At 31.8% G+C, this 14,083-nt stretch overlaps 1 protein-coding gene across 1 annotated transcript; it reads left to right on the top strand.

Moving 5' to 3' along the window:
* Window positions 1-10,587: 10,587 nt before the first annotated feature.
* LOC134689632 (uncharacterized) lies at window positions 10,588-13,556 on the top strand. Its single transcript, XM_063549598.1, has 3 exons — window positions 10,588-10,696; window positions 12,063-12,138; window positions 12,494-13,556. The coding sequence occupies exons 1-3, from the start codon at window positions 10,600-10,602 to the stop codon at window positions 12,978-12,980; spliced, it is 660 nt and encodes a 219-aa protein (XP_063405668.1). The 5' UTR covers window positions 10,588-10,599; the 3' UTR covers window positions 12,981-13,556.
* Window positions 13,557-14,083: the final 527 nt, after the last annotated feature.

A 14,083-nucleotide genomic window follows, 5' to 3' on the forward strand; every position in this document is an offset into this window, starting at 1 on the left:
AAACATTTCTACTTGTTTTTTTACTTAATTTAAGTAAAATAAATATTTGTTTTAAAAAAATTCAAGTATTTTTTTAGTGCATGTATTTTATTCACACATCGTCATCAATATAATGGAATTTTATGCGATTGACTTAAAACTGTGAGGTTAAGCTTGCTATAAAACAATTTTCGGTACTCAGTCAGGACTATGATAGTTGCTATCTATTCGGTTAATGTGTTTGAGCTTTTGGTATAGTCATTTGATTAATTATTTTTAATTTTCCTTTGAGTTCAATACTTTTTGCAATTTTACTTTTATCAATTCATTGTTTTATTTTGTTTAAAGGAAATGATGCCTTAAGCCAAAACCCATTATATGGACAGACTTATGATACCAGCCTTCTTAACTGTATATCTAAAAATCAGCTATTATTATCACCTTTAAATTACTGCACCAATGAACGCAAAAACCAAGGAATTAGATCCTGGACAAATGTTTTCCGTGAAGTCTATAATTGTCACTTGACGAAAGGTAAACATTCTCACTCACTCGATTTATTCATATGTCGCAAGAGATATATATCTATTTCAAATAGAAACATGTCGAAACATTAACGGAATCAATTGTGGTGCACCATATGCACATTTGAAATAAATTACTTTTCAATGATGTTTTGGGCCAAACTATTTGAAAATAAAAAAGTGATAAGAAATGTATTTAAGCAATGTTTCAAAATGTGGTATGTTTGCAATGTTGTAACAGTTGTTCTATTTCTAAATTTGAATAATTTCTCACAAACTTTAATAGAACATTATTATTTTTTTGATTATCTTTGCAGTCATAATATTGCCACGTTTCAACGATATAAGGATAACCTTAGAAACGAGAAAATGCGAGGCTTATGTCAAGTCAATACAATAGTATTGCCTGTATTGCACGTCTCATTGGGTGTGAGGAAAACACAGACAAATTGAAGAGACAATCATAAATAGTTAAGGAAGTTCTTGCAATTCATATTCGAATATTCATGAGGAGTCAGTGACTGGATATGACATATAAATATACAGTCATCCCATGTTGACCACTCAAATAGAACAAATGCAGTATTTTTTTCTTTCTTCAGTAACATTTGCCACAACACTTCTCATTCAATACCTCATTTTTATCCGGCAATATTTTCATGACCTTTTGCAAATGGTCATCATTCGAACTCTAGTGAGCGACTTAGTGGATTTTCTGTAATGTCTTTTCTAAACTCGTAAACTGCAAAATTCATGGGCTACCTAGGGAGTTTCTGTATGATGTAGCAAGCTATGTAATTCTCCAAGCATTTTTCAATTAATTTGGTTATCTTATTTTAGCGGAAGCTGGGAACAAAACTCCTTTTCATTGCTTATCAGGTCATTTGGTTAAACATGATGGTCAATGGAAACTGAATAAAACAGAAAGGAATTGCAATGAACAGCTAGAATGGTTTCTATGTAGAAGTTGTAAGTTTGAAAAAAATAATTCGACATCATATAACTTATATTACACCAAGTTAACTTGATAACCAGTCACCTCAACAACAATTTAATTAACATGAAAAGCAGACTTGATCCGTCGAAAAAAATTACTTGGAAACAGGTCCGCTATTAAGATAAAAGAAGGACGAAAGATACAAAAGGGACAGTCAAACTCATCAATCTAAAACAAATTTGACAACGTCATGGCTAAAAATGAAAAAGACAAACAGAAAAACAATAGTACACATGACACAACATAGAAAAATAAAGAATAAACAACACGAACCCCAGCAAAAACTGGGCGTGATCTCAGATGCTCCAGAAGGGTGAGCAGATCCTGCTACAAATGCGGCACCCGTCGTGTGGCTAATGTGATTACAAATCCAGTAAATAGTCTAATTCGGTAGGTCAAATTCATGAAAGGGAAGGGGATTGAAGTTACGATGTAAGGAACATATCCGATATCATTTGTGAAACGGTTATTCCATAACGGTCAACCAACTCGTGATGGCGTCCGCAAAATTTACGAAGGGATGATTTCAACTTCACCATTTGGAACTCTTGGTTTAATAGCTTACTTGTGAGCAGTAACCCTCTATCAAGAAAATCATGATAGGAAACGCGAGCACGGGAATATCGTTTCAATTGGGAGATATATACCCCGTATGCAGGTGCTGCTGGAATGTTGCTACTTAGAAATGGAAAGTTCACAACTGGAAAGCTGAATTCATCTCTTTTGTCGTAAAGTTTTGTCTTCAACTGACCCTCATTGTCAATTTATAGATGTAAGTCAAGATATGAAGCCGACTAAACTGTATCTGTAGTATCCTTTATCTCCAATTCGATGGGATAGATGCGTTCCACATGGTCACCAAATTTTGAATTGTTTAGTGAAAGAACGTCATCTATATAGCGGAAAGTAGAGTTAAAGGATATTGCTAACTCCTTATCTTTCTTCCGAAGAAGTTCCTGCATGAAGTCAGCCTCATAATAATAAAGAAACAAGTCAGCAGGTAGAGGGGCACAGTTTGTTCCCATCGGGATGCCGACAGTTTGTTGAAAAACACGTCCGCCGAACGTAACAAATATGTTGTCAATCAAGAAATCAAGGATCTTGATAATATCGGTTTCAGAGAATTTTTTGTTTGAATCAGAGGGTTTCTTTACAAAATAGGAACTATCCCTCCCTGAGACAAGATACTTGTATCTACGTTGGCCATTCTTTTCTATGAAGTAATACCAACTCTTTTAATTTGTCTTTTAGTTTGGAATGTGGAATACTTGTGTAAAGAGTAGAAAAGTCAAATATTTTAATACTGTTACAAGATGAAAGAGAGTTAGATTGTATCTACTCTAAAAGATCTTTGGATTTTTTAAGTATCCACATCTGATTTACGCCACCTCTAGAATAGGCAGTTTCTTTGTTAAGTTAACTTTGAAACCAGTCCTGTGATAGGTTAATATAGGTTAACAATTATTTGACCGTATTAGGTGTATTGGAATGTTCAGTTGTTTTAATACCTCATGCTGACTCAAACAACACATTTATCAAAAATCTGCACCCAAAACTGACAATTGTTGCACTTTATTAAAAAAAAGAGATCTGACATTGGGAAAACCTGCCTTTATAATTCACAAATATTTGTATGTCAGGATATATTGTATACACTACAAACCAAAGTCTGAAATGGCCTATATCTGTACTTGCCTGTACTGATTTGTACTCGACTTGTCTGAATTGGTCTGAAATTTAGTTGATAATACTCGACTGTAGTCTGAACCATACTTAACAGTCTGAATTTGTACTTGACCAGTAGTTAACCATTTTATACGAGTTTGAATATTCGACCTAGTCTGAACCGTACTCGACCTAGTCTGAACCGTACTCGACCAAGTCTGAACCATACTCGACCAAGACTTAACCATCCTGGACCTATTCTTTTTATCTAGAATTCAGTATAATCATGATAATAGAATTCCCATAGCAATCCTTGATAACCTTATGTTCTCTATCAATTAAAATTGCCTGTATGTCCTATTTTTATTAAAATATTGTCTCGCAACAAAATTCAAGTAGTTTTAATACCAGAATCTCCTCTTTTTGTAGTTATTATAATCTTGTAACTAAACTTTCAGTAGTTTTTATACCTTACGGAGATTTGTAGAACAAAGTGATTTGACTGCAAAAACAAAGCTGACATAGTTGCACTATATTATGTTAATCTATATCCACTAAGCTGTATAGTTAAACAGTTATCTTGTTAATGTAAGGATGAATGGCTTAATACAAATGGTATCACTTTTAACTAAATAAATTTTGTCATGCATCCATTAATAGTGCCAGGATTTTTCTTTCTGTTAGTAATAATGTCTTGCAAATTAGTTTGAGTAGTTTTTATACCTAAGGCTGACTTGTACAGCAAAAGTATTTGACAGCATCAACCAAAACTGACTTTATTTGCACTTTATGCTGTAAAACTATATAGCCACATTATTATTAGGTTATATTTTTATGTAGGATACTAATGACAGCAATAACTTCAAAGTTTTGTCCCCATGATTTTAGAGTGCTGGTATGTCCTCTTTTTGTTCTAAATATTAATACATAACGGTAGTTTTTGTACGCTGAGCTGACTCTTATAGCAAAAGAATTTCACTGCAACGAACTAATAAGACCATAATATTGATATGAGCACTGGAGTAAGTAAATCTGTGTAGCTGCTTTATAAAAACCAGAAGTTTTAGTTTTATGTCAGGATTGATTGTTTAATACAAATGAATTAATATTGGAACAAATGACTTCAAAACTGTGTATGCATATATTATGCCTGTATTTCATAATTGTATCAGTAATATTGAACTGTCACTTAAGTCAGTAATCCAGAATATTTTACCGCATCATCCAACACTGACATGACTGATTTCATTTCAACTTTATAACGAAGGAGACGTACTCCTCTAGGAAAAGTGTACTGTTAGTATATTATGCCGAATGATTGATGATTTAGTGGCAAATAATTCAGTCATGTTTACCACGAGTATATATTTACGGACGTCCCAGATATAATTCATAATCCTTAAAGATCTAACGAAATTGACGGAATTTTTATAATTAAACAACGCCTATAATGACACTGTACAATTTCCTTTTGAACATTTTGTCGAACACAGAATCGATAATTAAAGGAAAACAAGGTAAATTACGATGAAATATCCATGTGATGCATAGAGTTAAATTTAGAAAGAAACTTAAGAAAACGGGGAACTAAGCAACGTTAACAATGATTTTGATATTCAATAATCTGAATACGATGTTCCTACGTGTTGCTTTACCTTTAAAAGCTTTCCTTTCTTTATTGATAGCTGCACGTGATCACAAGTCTGTAATTTTGTAGCCATAGTTTAATGTATATAAGAATATGAAATGAAAAAAAAACGTGTTTTAATAAATGCTCACAAGTTCGTAATTTTATAGCCATTAAAATAATAATATGAAACGAAAAAAAATTGTTAATGTGTATAATGTCTTTATATACAGTGTTACGAGTTATTATTCAACGTAATTTGCTAAACTGGGGAAACATACGATAATTGTTGACATAATAAAAGGTCAAGTCTATTACCAAAAGTCTTAAACCCGGTAATCGGTCAAAGGCAGGCCTGTCCTCACGTATGGTCTGGGCAGATCTGGCCTCAGGACTGGTCAAAGGCAGAATTGACAAAATGTGAGATCTAGAACAGATTTGTCAATAGGGATTCAGCATTCCTAAAAAAAAATTATGACTGGTCTACCAACGACGAATGAAATTGCTTGTCTATTTAAAATTTCTCAAGTTAACTTTGAAAGTAGTCGACAAGTCTGCTCCAAGTTAACTTTTATACAAGTTTAAACCTCACCCATCTGTAGCTTTGTATCAACTCTCGTCATTTAATCGAAATACAAGTAATGCTATTTGACTAACAAGGCTCTTTAACAATTATATAGAGAAAGTGATTGAGTTGAGATAAAGTGATATCAAATTATCCCTCGTTATGAAACCACGAATTTTAAACTATTTATGATAACAATTAATAAATAGATGTCTACCTGAATCATACAAGATCATGTTTAAAAAATTCTAGTGTAGGGTCATCATCTATTCGATACAATATTTATATTGACATTTTTTTGTGTTTTGTCTTTGCAAAGCAGTCCTTAATAAGATAAGTTTAATTCACATATTCAACTTCTTAAGCAAAAGTATTATAAACAAGAGATTCTTGTTTTTTTTTTTATAATTTTGTTATAATTATAATGCACAGTTACTTCATATTGGTTTTGTGAACTTTATCATATAATACAACTACGACTTCTGCATGTATCAATACGATATAAAAATATGTAGCTAAACCTTTGATATGAATGTGATACAAATGTGTAGAAATTTTGCATGCTAAACAGGCTATAACTAAAACGTTTTACATATTGATAGTTGAACCTCCATCTACCATTGCATCCAGTAGTGTTAATGTTCAATCCAAAAGCACGAAGACATTCCAAAGTTCATCTGTTGCAACCTTATCTCCAGGTATGTTATTTGGTTTCAGATATATAACTCTTCATATAAACACAAACAGTATAACATCAAATGATACCAAGCAAGATAATTAGTTTATCATAAAATTGTGAAGCGCCATATGCCCATGTCAACCAAAAATGTTTTTACAGTGGAGCATGATATGCTTGCCCTTCCAGAGAACATGATTCCACCCCCAGGTTTGTTGGGGTTCGTGTTGTTTAGTCCTCTTCTTGTTTAGCCATAGCGTTGCCTGTTTAGTTTCGAACTGGGAGTTTGAATGTCCCTCTAGTGTCTTTCACCCCTATTTTAAAGCACATATATAGCAAATTGTTATCGCTTAAACTTTATATCATTACTTTTCGCACTGCGAACTTAAAAAACAAAACTAAGAATTTAAAATTACAAATTGAGAATGAAAATGTTTTAAATACAAAATCTGTACGTCGAGTTTTTTTTCTATGTACAGCTTACCTTATCCATCTTTAATCCATCATGATCCCCGGTTTGCTATATAATGTGTGTGCATTTGGTGTACAACTAACACGCTTGGCAATACAAATCCAAATCTTTAAAATTGTGAGCTTTTAAATCTTGTATAACATCAGGTTAAGAAAACATGACAGTTTGCAATGCAAAAATTAGGTATTGACAGATTGAAGGACAATGGTATAAATACATTTCCCCTTTCTTCAGTCATGTACTAAGTTTAAGTCTAACACGGACTGAATGGTGAGATATTGATGTCGTTTAATGTGGTGAGTAGATTTCGTTGTAATTCCGATTTTTTTCTTCTTTTTTCTTCTATTTTTTTTCAAAATAGTTTTTCCCGCCAAAACAGAAGTGGCCATTACGAAAACTGCACTGTTGAGCGAAGCACAAACTACAGTTACAGATTTGAAAACGTTACCAAGTAAGGTACGCCAAACAGCAAAGTATGCGGTTAGAAGTTCCCAAACAAATGGTAAGTTGTTATCTATCACTTTCCTAAAAAATACATCACTCAATTTCATTTTTCATAATTTCGACTATTATTATAGTCATTGATTAAATCTTATCGTGTGATTTTCGAAAAAAAAAAAAGAGATCTATCGTTTTGCTGCAATCGCAAGGTTGTTTTGCATTTTTTTTCAAATATTGTGCAATTGACAGTACGAGGTTACCAATATATCATATTTCTTAATTGGGGAAAAGAAACACAATATTGAGAGGTAATATATCTAGACAAATAGAAACTTATTAGGTCTTTCCACCTTTCTGTGGAAAGACCTATTGGTTTCTTCTGATTATTAGGTCTTTCCACTTTTCTGTGGAAAGACCTATTGTGTTTTGTTTTTTTCTTCCTAATTTTGTTCTTGCGATACATGTTTGTTTCCAATATCATGAATATGTCGCTTAGATATTTGGTATATGATGACGGACAGTTTATGAGCTTTTGAAATTTACCCTTCGTAACCGAATACTTTTCTTTGTAGGAGTTATCTCCACAAACACTGTTTTCCTTGTGTCCACGACTCCTTCGCAACCGTAAAAGATTATTTATTTTACAAAATTGCTCGTTATATCCTTTCCATGATTTGTCCTATTTTGACCGAAGAGATATAAACGCTCCATATGAGTGTTATTTTCCCTTATGCATTTGATATAAGTGATACGCATTTTTATCTTATAAACCATAAGTGATAGACACCTAGGATCTTTGATTTGAAGACCTTGGTCCCAAAAAAATATTGGAAATTGATCTCAAGGTCATTGCTCAATTTGACGTTCTAGATTTTGACCTTTGCTTTTACCTCACATGTATACATGATAAAGCCTTGAGACTTTTGGCAAAAGGTATCAAACCATTTAACCTAGGCAAAACACAGCCGCAAGTGACCTTGTGTAAACCGGAAGTACCTATTTTTTATACTTTTTTTGATATCAAAGTATATAGAACCAGATAATTTTGGAATCAGTGTCAAGTGAATATTCAAATATTATCGGAAGTAACATTTTTCAAACCGGAAGTAACAAACCATCACCCTTATTTAAAAAAAGGTATAGGAACCATATATATTCGGAATCAGCGTACAATAAGCTATCATTTAACGATTGACATGATATTTTAAACTTAATTATACAACTTTCATTTTGAAACACATTGTTTTTGGTGGAAAGACCTTCAAGTGTTCTCTGAACAATTAGTTTCAATGTTTATTTGTATTCGTATTTGTATTTGATCAGGGTTATGTTTCAAGAAGATATATATTTTTTTGGAATGATACTCAACCCCTAACCGGGAGAATTGAAATGATTCTTGTGATACAGACATGATATTTCAATCAGTTAAATTGAGGTCTGGAGCCGGCATGTCAGTAACTGCTAGTAGTCATTTGTTGATGAAAATAGTTTTGTCATTCTACTCAGTATCTTTTGTAACATATTCTGAAATCGGACTCCGACTTTTTTTAAACTGAGTTGTTATGGTGCATATTGTTGTGTGGTTTTTTTTTTTATTAAATTGGCTAGAGTTAAATGATATTTAAGTACGTTTTGGCAACAAAGTTTATCGACAGGTTGTAGGTATCCCCATTGGCACTAATTTTGCTCCTTTAATATCAGACTTGTTTTTGTACTGTCACAGTTTATGACTAAACTCAGTAAAGACCCGTCAAAATTGCATTTAATTGATAAATTCAACAATCCTTACCGTTATCTTGATAATATTTTTTCGTTAAATAATCAAGAAATTTCTCAATATACTGCTCAAATTTACCCCAAGGAACTTACTTTAAATAAATTAAATGTATTCGGTGATAACTTTCCTGGATTTTAATATTTCACACCGTGTTCGCTATGCCCGTGTCTGTTGTGACATTTTTTAATATATTTTTTGTTGTAAATTTTAGTGTGTTTCCAGTGTGAAACTGAAATATTTTAATCCAGGAAAGTTATCACCGAATACATTTAATTTATTTAAAGTAAGTTCCTTTGGGTAATCTATGTATTACTGGTAGATTATTAAAACAGGGATATCGTTACCATAAATTACTTAAAACCTTTACTAAATTTTTCCTAAGATTTTGAAGGTTGGTTGTACCTGTAGAAAACTTATTTCAAACGGGTTAGCACATCCTCATTTTTACGGAAATGTTGTTAACCGTGCCCGGAGTTTTAGAAATGATCCATGTTAACTTGTTGCTCCTTTAAATAAACTTATTCTAAAAGGTTACCTATTCAACACTGTAATAAGATCATTGAATATTGTTTTATTGGTATAAATATTGATTTTGTGATAAGTAGATTAAAAGCTAACTAAATATTACTAGTATGTTATATACATATACATTTTCATGGTCATGTTCTTCTCTGGCTGTTTATAACGTCTTTACACTAAATCCATTGTATGTTGGATGTGTACGGATCGAGTGTTTAGTCTTAGAGGCATGATTTTTTTATTAGTTGTTAGTGGCTTTGAACTGGTTGTCAGATAACTGCGAGTACTCTTAGATCTGTTCATTGTGTCTTTTTGTGTCGGGATGTATAAGTACCCGGCCACATCCACTTGCATTTATTGTCTATCTGATGAGTTAAGCCTTTTTCAACTGATTTTTATAGTTTATTCTTATGTTGTACTGTTATACCACTGTCCCAGGTTAGGAGGACGGTTGGGATCCCGCTAATATGTTTAACCCCGCCACATTATTTATGTATGTGTCTGTCCCAAGTCAGGAGCCTGTAATTCAGTGGTTGTCGTTTGTTTATGTGTTACATACTTGTTTTTCGTTGATTTTTTTTCACTTAAAAGAGGCCGTTAGTTTTCTCGTTTGAATTGTTTTACATTGTCTTATCGGGGCCTCTTATAGCTGGCTATGCGGTATGGGTTTTGCTCATTGTTGAAGGCCGTATGGTGACCTATAGTTGTTAATGTTTGAGTCTTTTTGGTGTTTTGTGGATAGTTGTCTCATTGGCAATCATACCACATCTTCTTTTATATATATAGTTGAATGAGAGGAATGATATCTCACGACACGTTCATGGAACAATTTAGGGCCCACATGAAGGTGTATGATTTTCTCCCTGCAGTGAATAGTCATTTATTCCCATCTGTTACCTTATATTTGGTCGGGTTGTTGTCTTCTTAACATATTACCAATAAATTTCTGTAAAATTGGATTTTTCACGATGAACATACTAAGCAGAACATGAAAATAATTCAATGTGCTATCCAACTTAAATGAGTCGTTCATTTACATCTAGAAGAGTTAATGAGTCCCTGTCGAAATATAATGAATGGACAAGTTGAATATGATTTAGTGATACTGTAATTTTAAAAGAGATTAACCTAAATACAGATTTACATCACATATGACAGTAAGGAGAAGGATAATCACTATAATATTTTAAAGAACATGTGATCTTTAAATAAAGACAAAGTTCTTAACAAATTTATTAAATTCACAAAAACAATAAAAAAAATCAAGTAACGGGCATAGCAAGTAGATATACATACAATGCAATATAACATTTGTATATTTTAATTGTTTTACGTTACAGGTCGTACAAAATACGCAATGAATTCAACTCAATCATCAGAAGGTAATAAACACGTTGGACAAAATGATCACCATATAAACATTAGCGAAGATGGTAGTAGCTCCAAACTAATAGGTAAACGAAGTCATGAAAGAATAGTTGTACATCATCTTATTAAAAAACACATAATTATAATATCGTCTTCTAATAACTATCAAGCAAATATGTTTGAGCCATTTTTTGTTCAATTTAATTTGTTGTTACCGTTTCTATCTGATATACAATAGCACTGCATTTACTGTGTCCAAATCAACTGAAGAAAAGCATGATTACAGAAACATCTAGCACAAAATGTCAATGGTCATTACTAATATGTTTTATAAAAATAAATGGAAATGGATTGCGTAAAAGTACAAAATATGGTTTTTAGTTTTAACACTTGGTAATTTGTGTTAGTTTAGTAGCTTTCTTGCATCAACAGTTCTCTATCAGAGCATTCTTCTAGTATCTATATATATAGAACTTAATACATGACGCTAGACAATAAAAGAAACAGCACTTTTTAATGGCGTGTGTCGGAAGCGCTTTAAGTTTTACCTCCATCAGGAATGCTCAAAAGCGAATACTTGAAAACCAATGGTGTATAAGGACCAAGCACGTTACAGAACTATTAATACGCTTACAATTGCGTTGTCAACCAATTTAGGATGATGCCTATAACACTGATGACTTGTTGTTTTCCGCACAGCTGACTAAGAGCTCTATTGGAATACTCGTGTATAAACAAAATCCAGTAACTATTCTAAGAATAATAAAACAATGTTGCATAATTTAGAAAGAATTAGACTTTTACTAACATTTGTTTACATTTAATTGAATTTGATTCTTGAATAATCATTGTCGTATCCTAAAAGCAATTTCTAGAAGTGAACAGTCTTTATATAATGATATTAGTGTTTCAATCTAATTTAAATTTGTAATAATTGTGTCTTAAAAAAACCAGTAATAATTGACAATTTAAGCATTTACGTAGTTTCAAGACATTTATTGTACTGTAAAACCAAAAAGTCTCATTGTTATTGAAAAATAAAATAAGAATTATGATTTAAAAAGATAAATAAACTGAACTTTTTGTCATAAAACAGCTTTTTGATCATTTTTTTTTCAATATGTATTTTTGGATTTGTAAATGCTTTCCTGTCAATAAATAACAACATGTAATCTGAACAAATATGCATCCACCGAAAGAGTACACATGGGGTTTGAGTTATGCAAATGGACACTTTTTATTTTTGAGGTATTATTAATTTTCACCAATAGTCAACGAAAAGTCACTGAGTGTCACATTTTTACCACGTTATACTTATTGCTAACAAACTAAATGCTCACCCCATTAGCTTACAGGTTTGTGTATTGTATAACATATTTTTGCTATCATATATTTGATATTTATGATTATTTGGATTATGAATGTATTTTACGAATTATGCAAAAATTATAGGTGCCGTTATTGGTGGACTACTAGGAGCATGTTCTGTAATAGCTTTGTTGGTTGTACTGATCGTCTGCAAATTTAGGTAAGCAATGCCTTTTCAGAGATTAATGCTGGACTTGTCCTTTTTTAGAATGAAAGGGTGTCGTTTTTGTATTCTTAATAGCATAAAAGACATTTATTTTAGGTTGCTGTTTATGCAAATGTTGAAAATTTTAGGAAGGTTCAAGCTTTGCAAATTAATTATTAATTGTCTTTTCTGTTTTGCATGGAAATTATCAATATCACGAATAAGAAAATATATTATGACGCTTAGTAGATGTATTTTAATCCGCCTATCGTATACACATGATATACAGGATTTGGGAAAAGATCAAACTTTAAAGTAGGTTTGCGTATTGAATACAAATCCTGGTGCTAATGTTAATTTTTGATTGCAGGTCAATTGGAGTTTTTAAAGAATCTTCAACAAATGATCAAGAAGAACCCAGTCAGATGGAATTTTCAAAGGCAACGTACCAAGATTCAAATATTGCAAAAGATAACAAAAGTACAAAACCAACATCTAACGAGACGTATGGACTAGTTGAAAATAGTACAGCAGTGTATGCCGTAGTAAATAAAATAAAGACACCGCAAAACAATAACGAGACCTTCACTGATGCAGGATATGGAGAATATGATCATTTACATGATATACAAAATCGGAGAATTATTCATCAGGAAAATATGTACCATAGTCATAATGCACCGCAAAATGAAGAAGACCAAACATATGATAGCTCAAACTTCTCTAAAGGGAAATGCAATGATGGAAACAGTTTATATGATCAGTCGTGTTCATTGGTTGAAGGGGAATATTCATATTCAACAAATAAGAATCTCGATAACAGTAATACCATGGGCATATACGACAAAATATCTTAATTTCATTTCATATTTTATTTTTGTACATATTTTTTTTTTCTACAGTTTTCTGAACAACGTGTACACTTTGCTTCCTATGTTGAACGCACGTATATAAAAAAAACACGATTTGTTATACTACATTTATTATATACATGAATTACACATTGTAACATTTGTAAAATTTCAAAAATAACCAGTTTTGTTACAGATGGATAAAGTTATTTGTAGGATTGTGCCAATAGAGGCCTATCTTAAATAAGAATAACTTCCCTGCATAGGAGATGATTGACACCTGTCTGTTTGTAAAGTTTTTATGTTCGGCGAAATTGTAGTCTCATCAATACAAACCCTCAGCAATTATATCTGGAGCATTGGATCCGATTTTTTCCCAAACCACAAGATGTTGTTGTTGTTGTTGTTGTTGTTGTTGTTGTTATTGTATCGTATTTATTTTATGAACATACTATTACTGTCAATGCTGAAGTTTAATTTTCTTATTCAGTGACAAGATATAAAACTATTTGCACTTTTTCAATGTGAAGCAGGTACACATTTTATATATTATAAAGTTTATATTTAACTTAAAATAAAATTTGAAAAAATACTAGACCATAATTGCAAATTGATAAGTTACGAACTGTCATATTCCTGACGTGGAATAGGCATTTTCTCATGTACAAAATGGTTGATCAAAAATATGTGTTGTAGTTTTTGCTTTTCAACTTGAAAACTTATAGCAATGCAGTCAAAATAGAATGCCTAAAAATTTCCAACGCCTTAAATGTTTTGATGAAAGGCAAAACACAATAGAAACGTGTTTATGGCTATTTCGCTTATTGTTAGTTTCGGACATTAATAACATTTATGTTGAACTGTGGAAAACATCTTTGTTCTGCAAATAACAATGAACAATACTCAAATCATGTATAAATTCAAATTCAATAAACAAAATAAAACGTTAATATTTGCGTTATGTTCATAATATTACTTTCAATATTGAAGTTTTATTTTCTTATTGAGTGACAAGATATAAAGCCATTTGCACTATCACGTTCTGGCATCAGTTTTACATTTTATATAGCATAAATTATATATTTAACTTGAAATCAAATATAAAAACA

Source organism: Mytilus trossulus, chromosome 11, assembly GCF_036588685.1.
Source record: "Mytilus trossulus isolate FHL-02 chromosome 11, PNRI_Mtr1.1.1.hap1, whole genome shotgun sequence".
NCBI lineage: Eukaryota > Metazoa > Mollusca > Bivalvia > Mytilida > Mytilidae > Mytilus > Mytilus trossulus.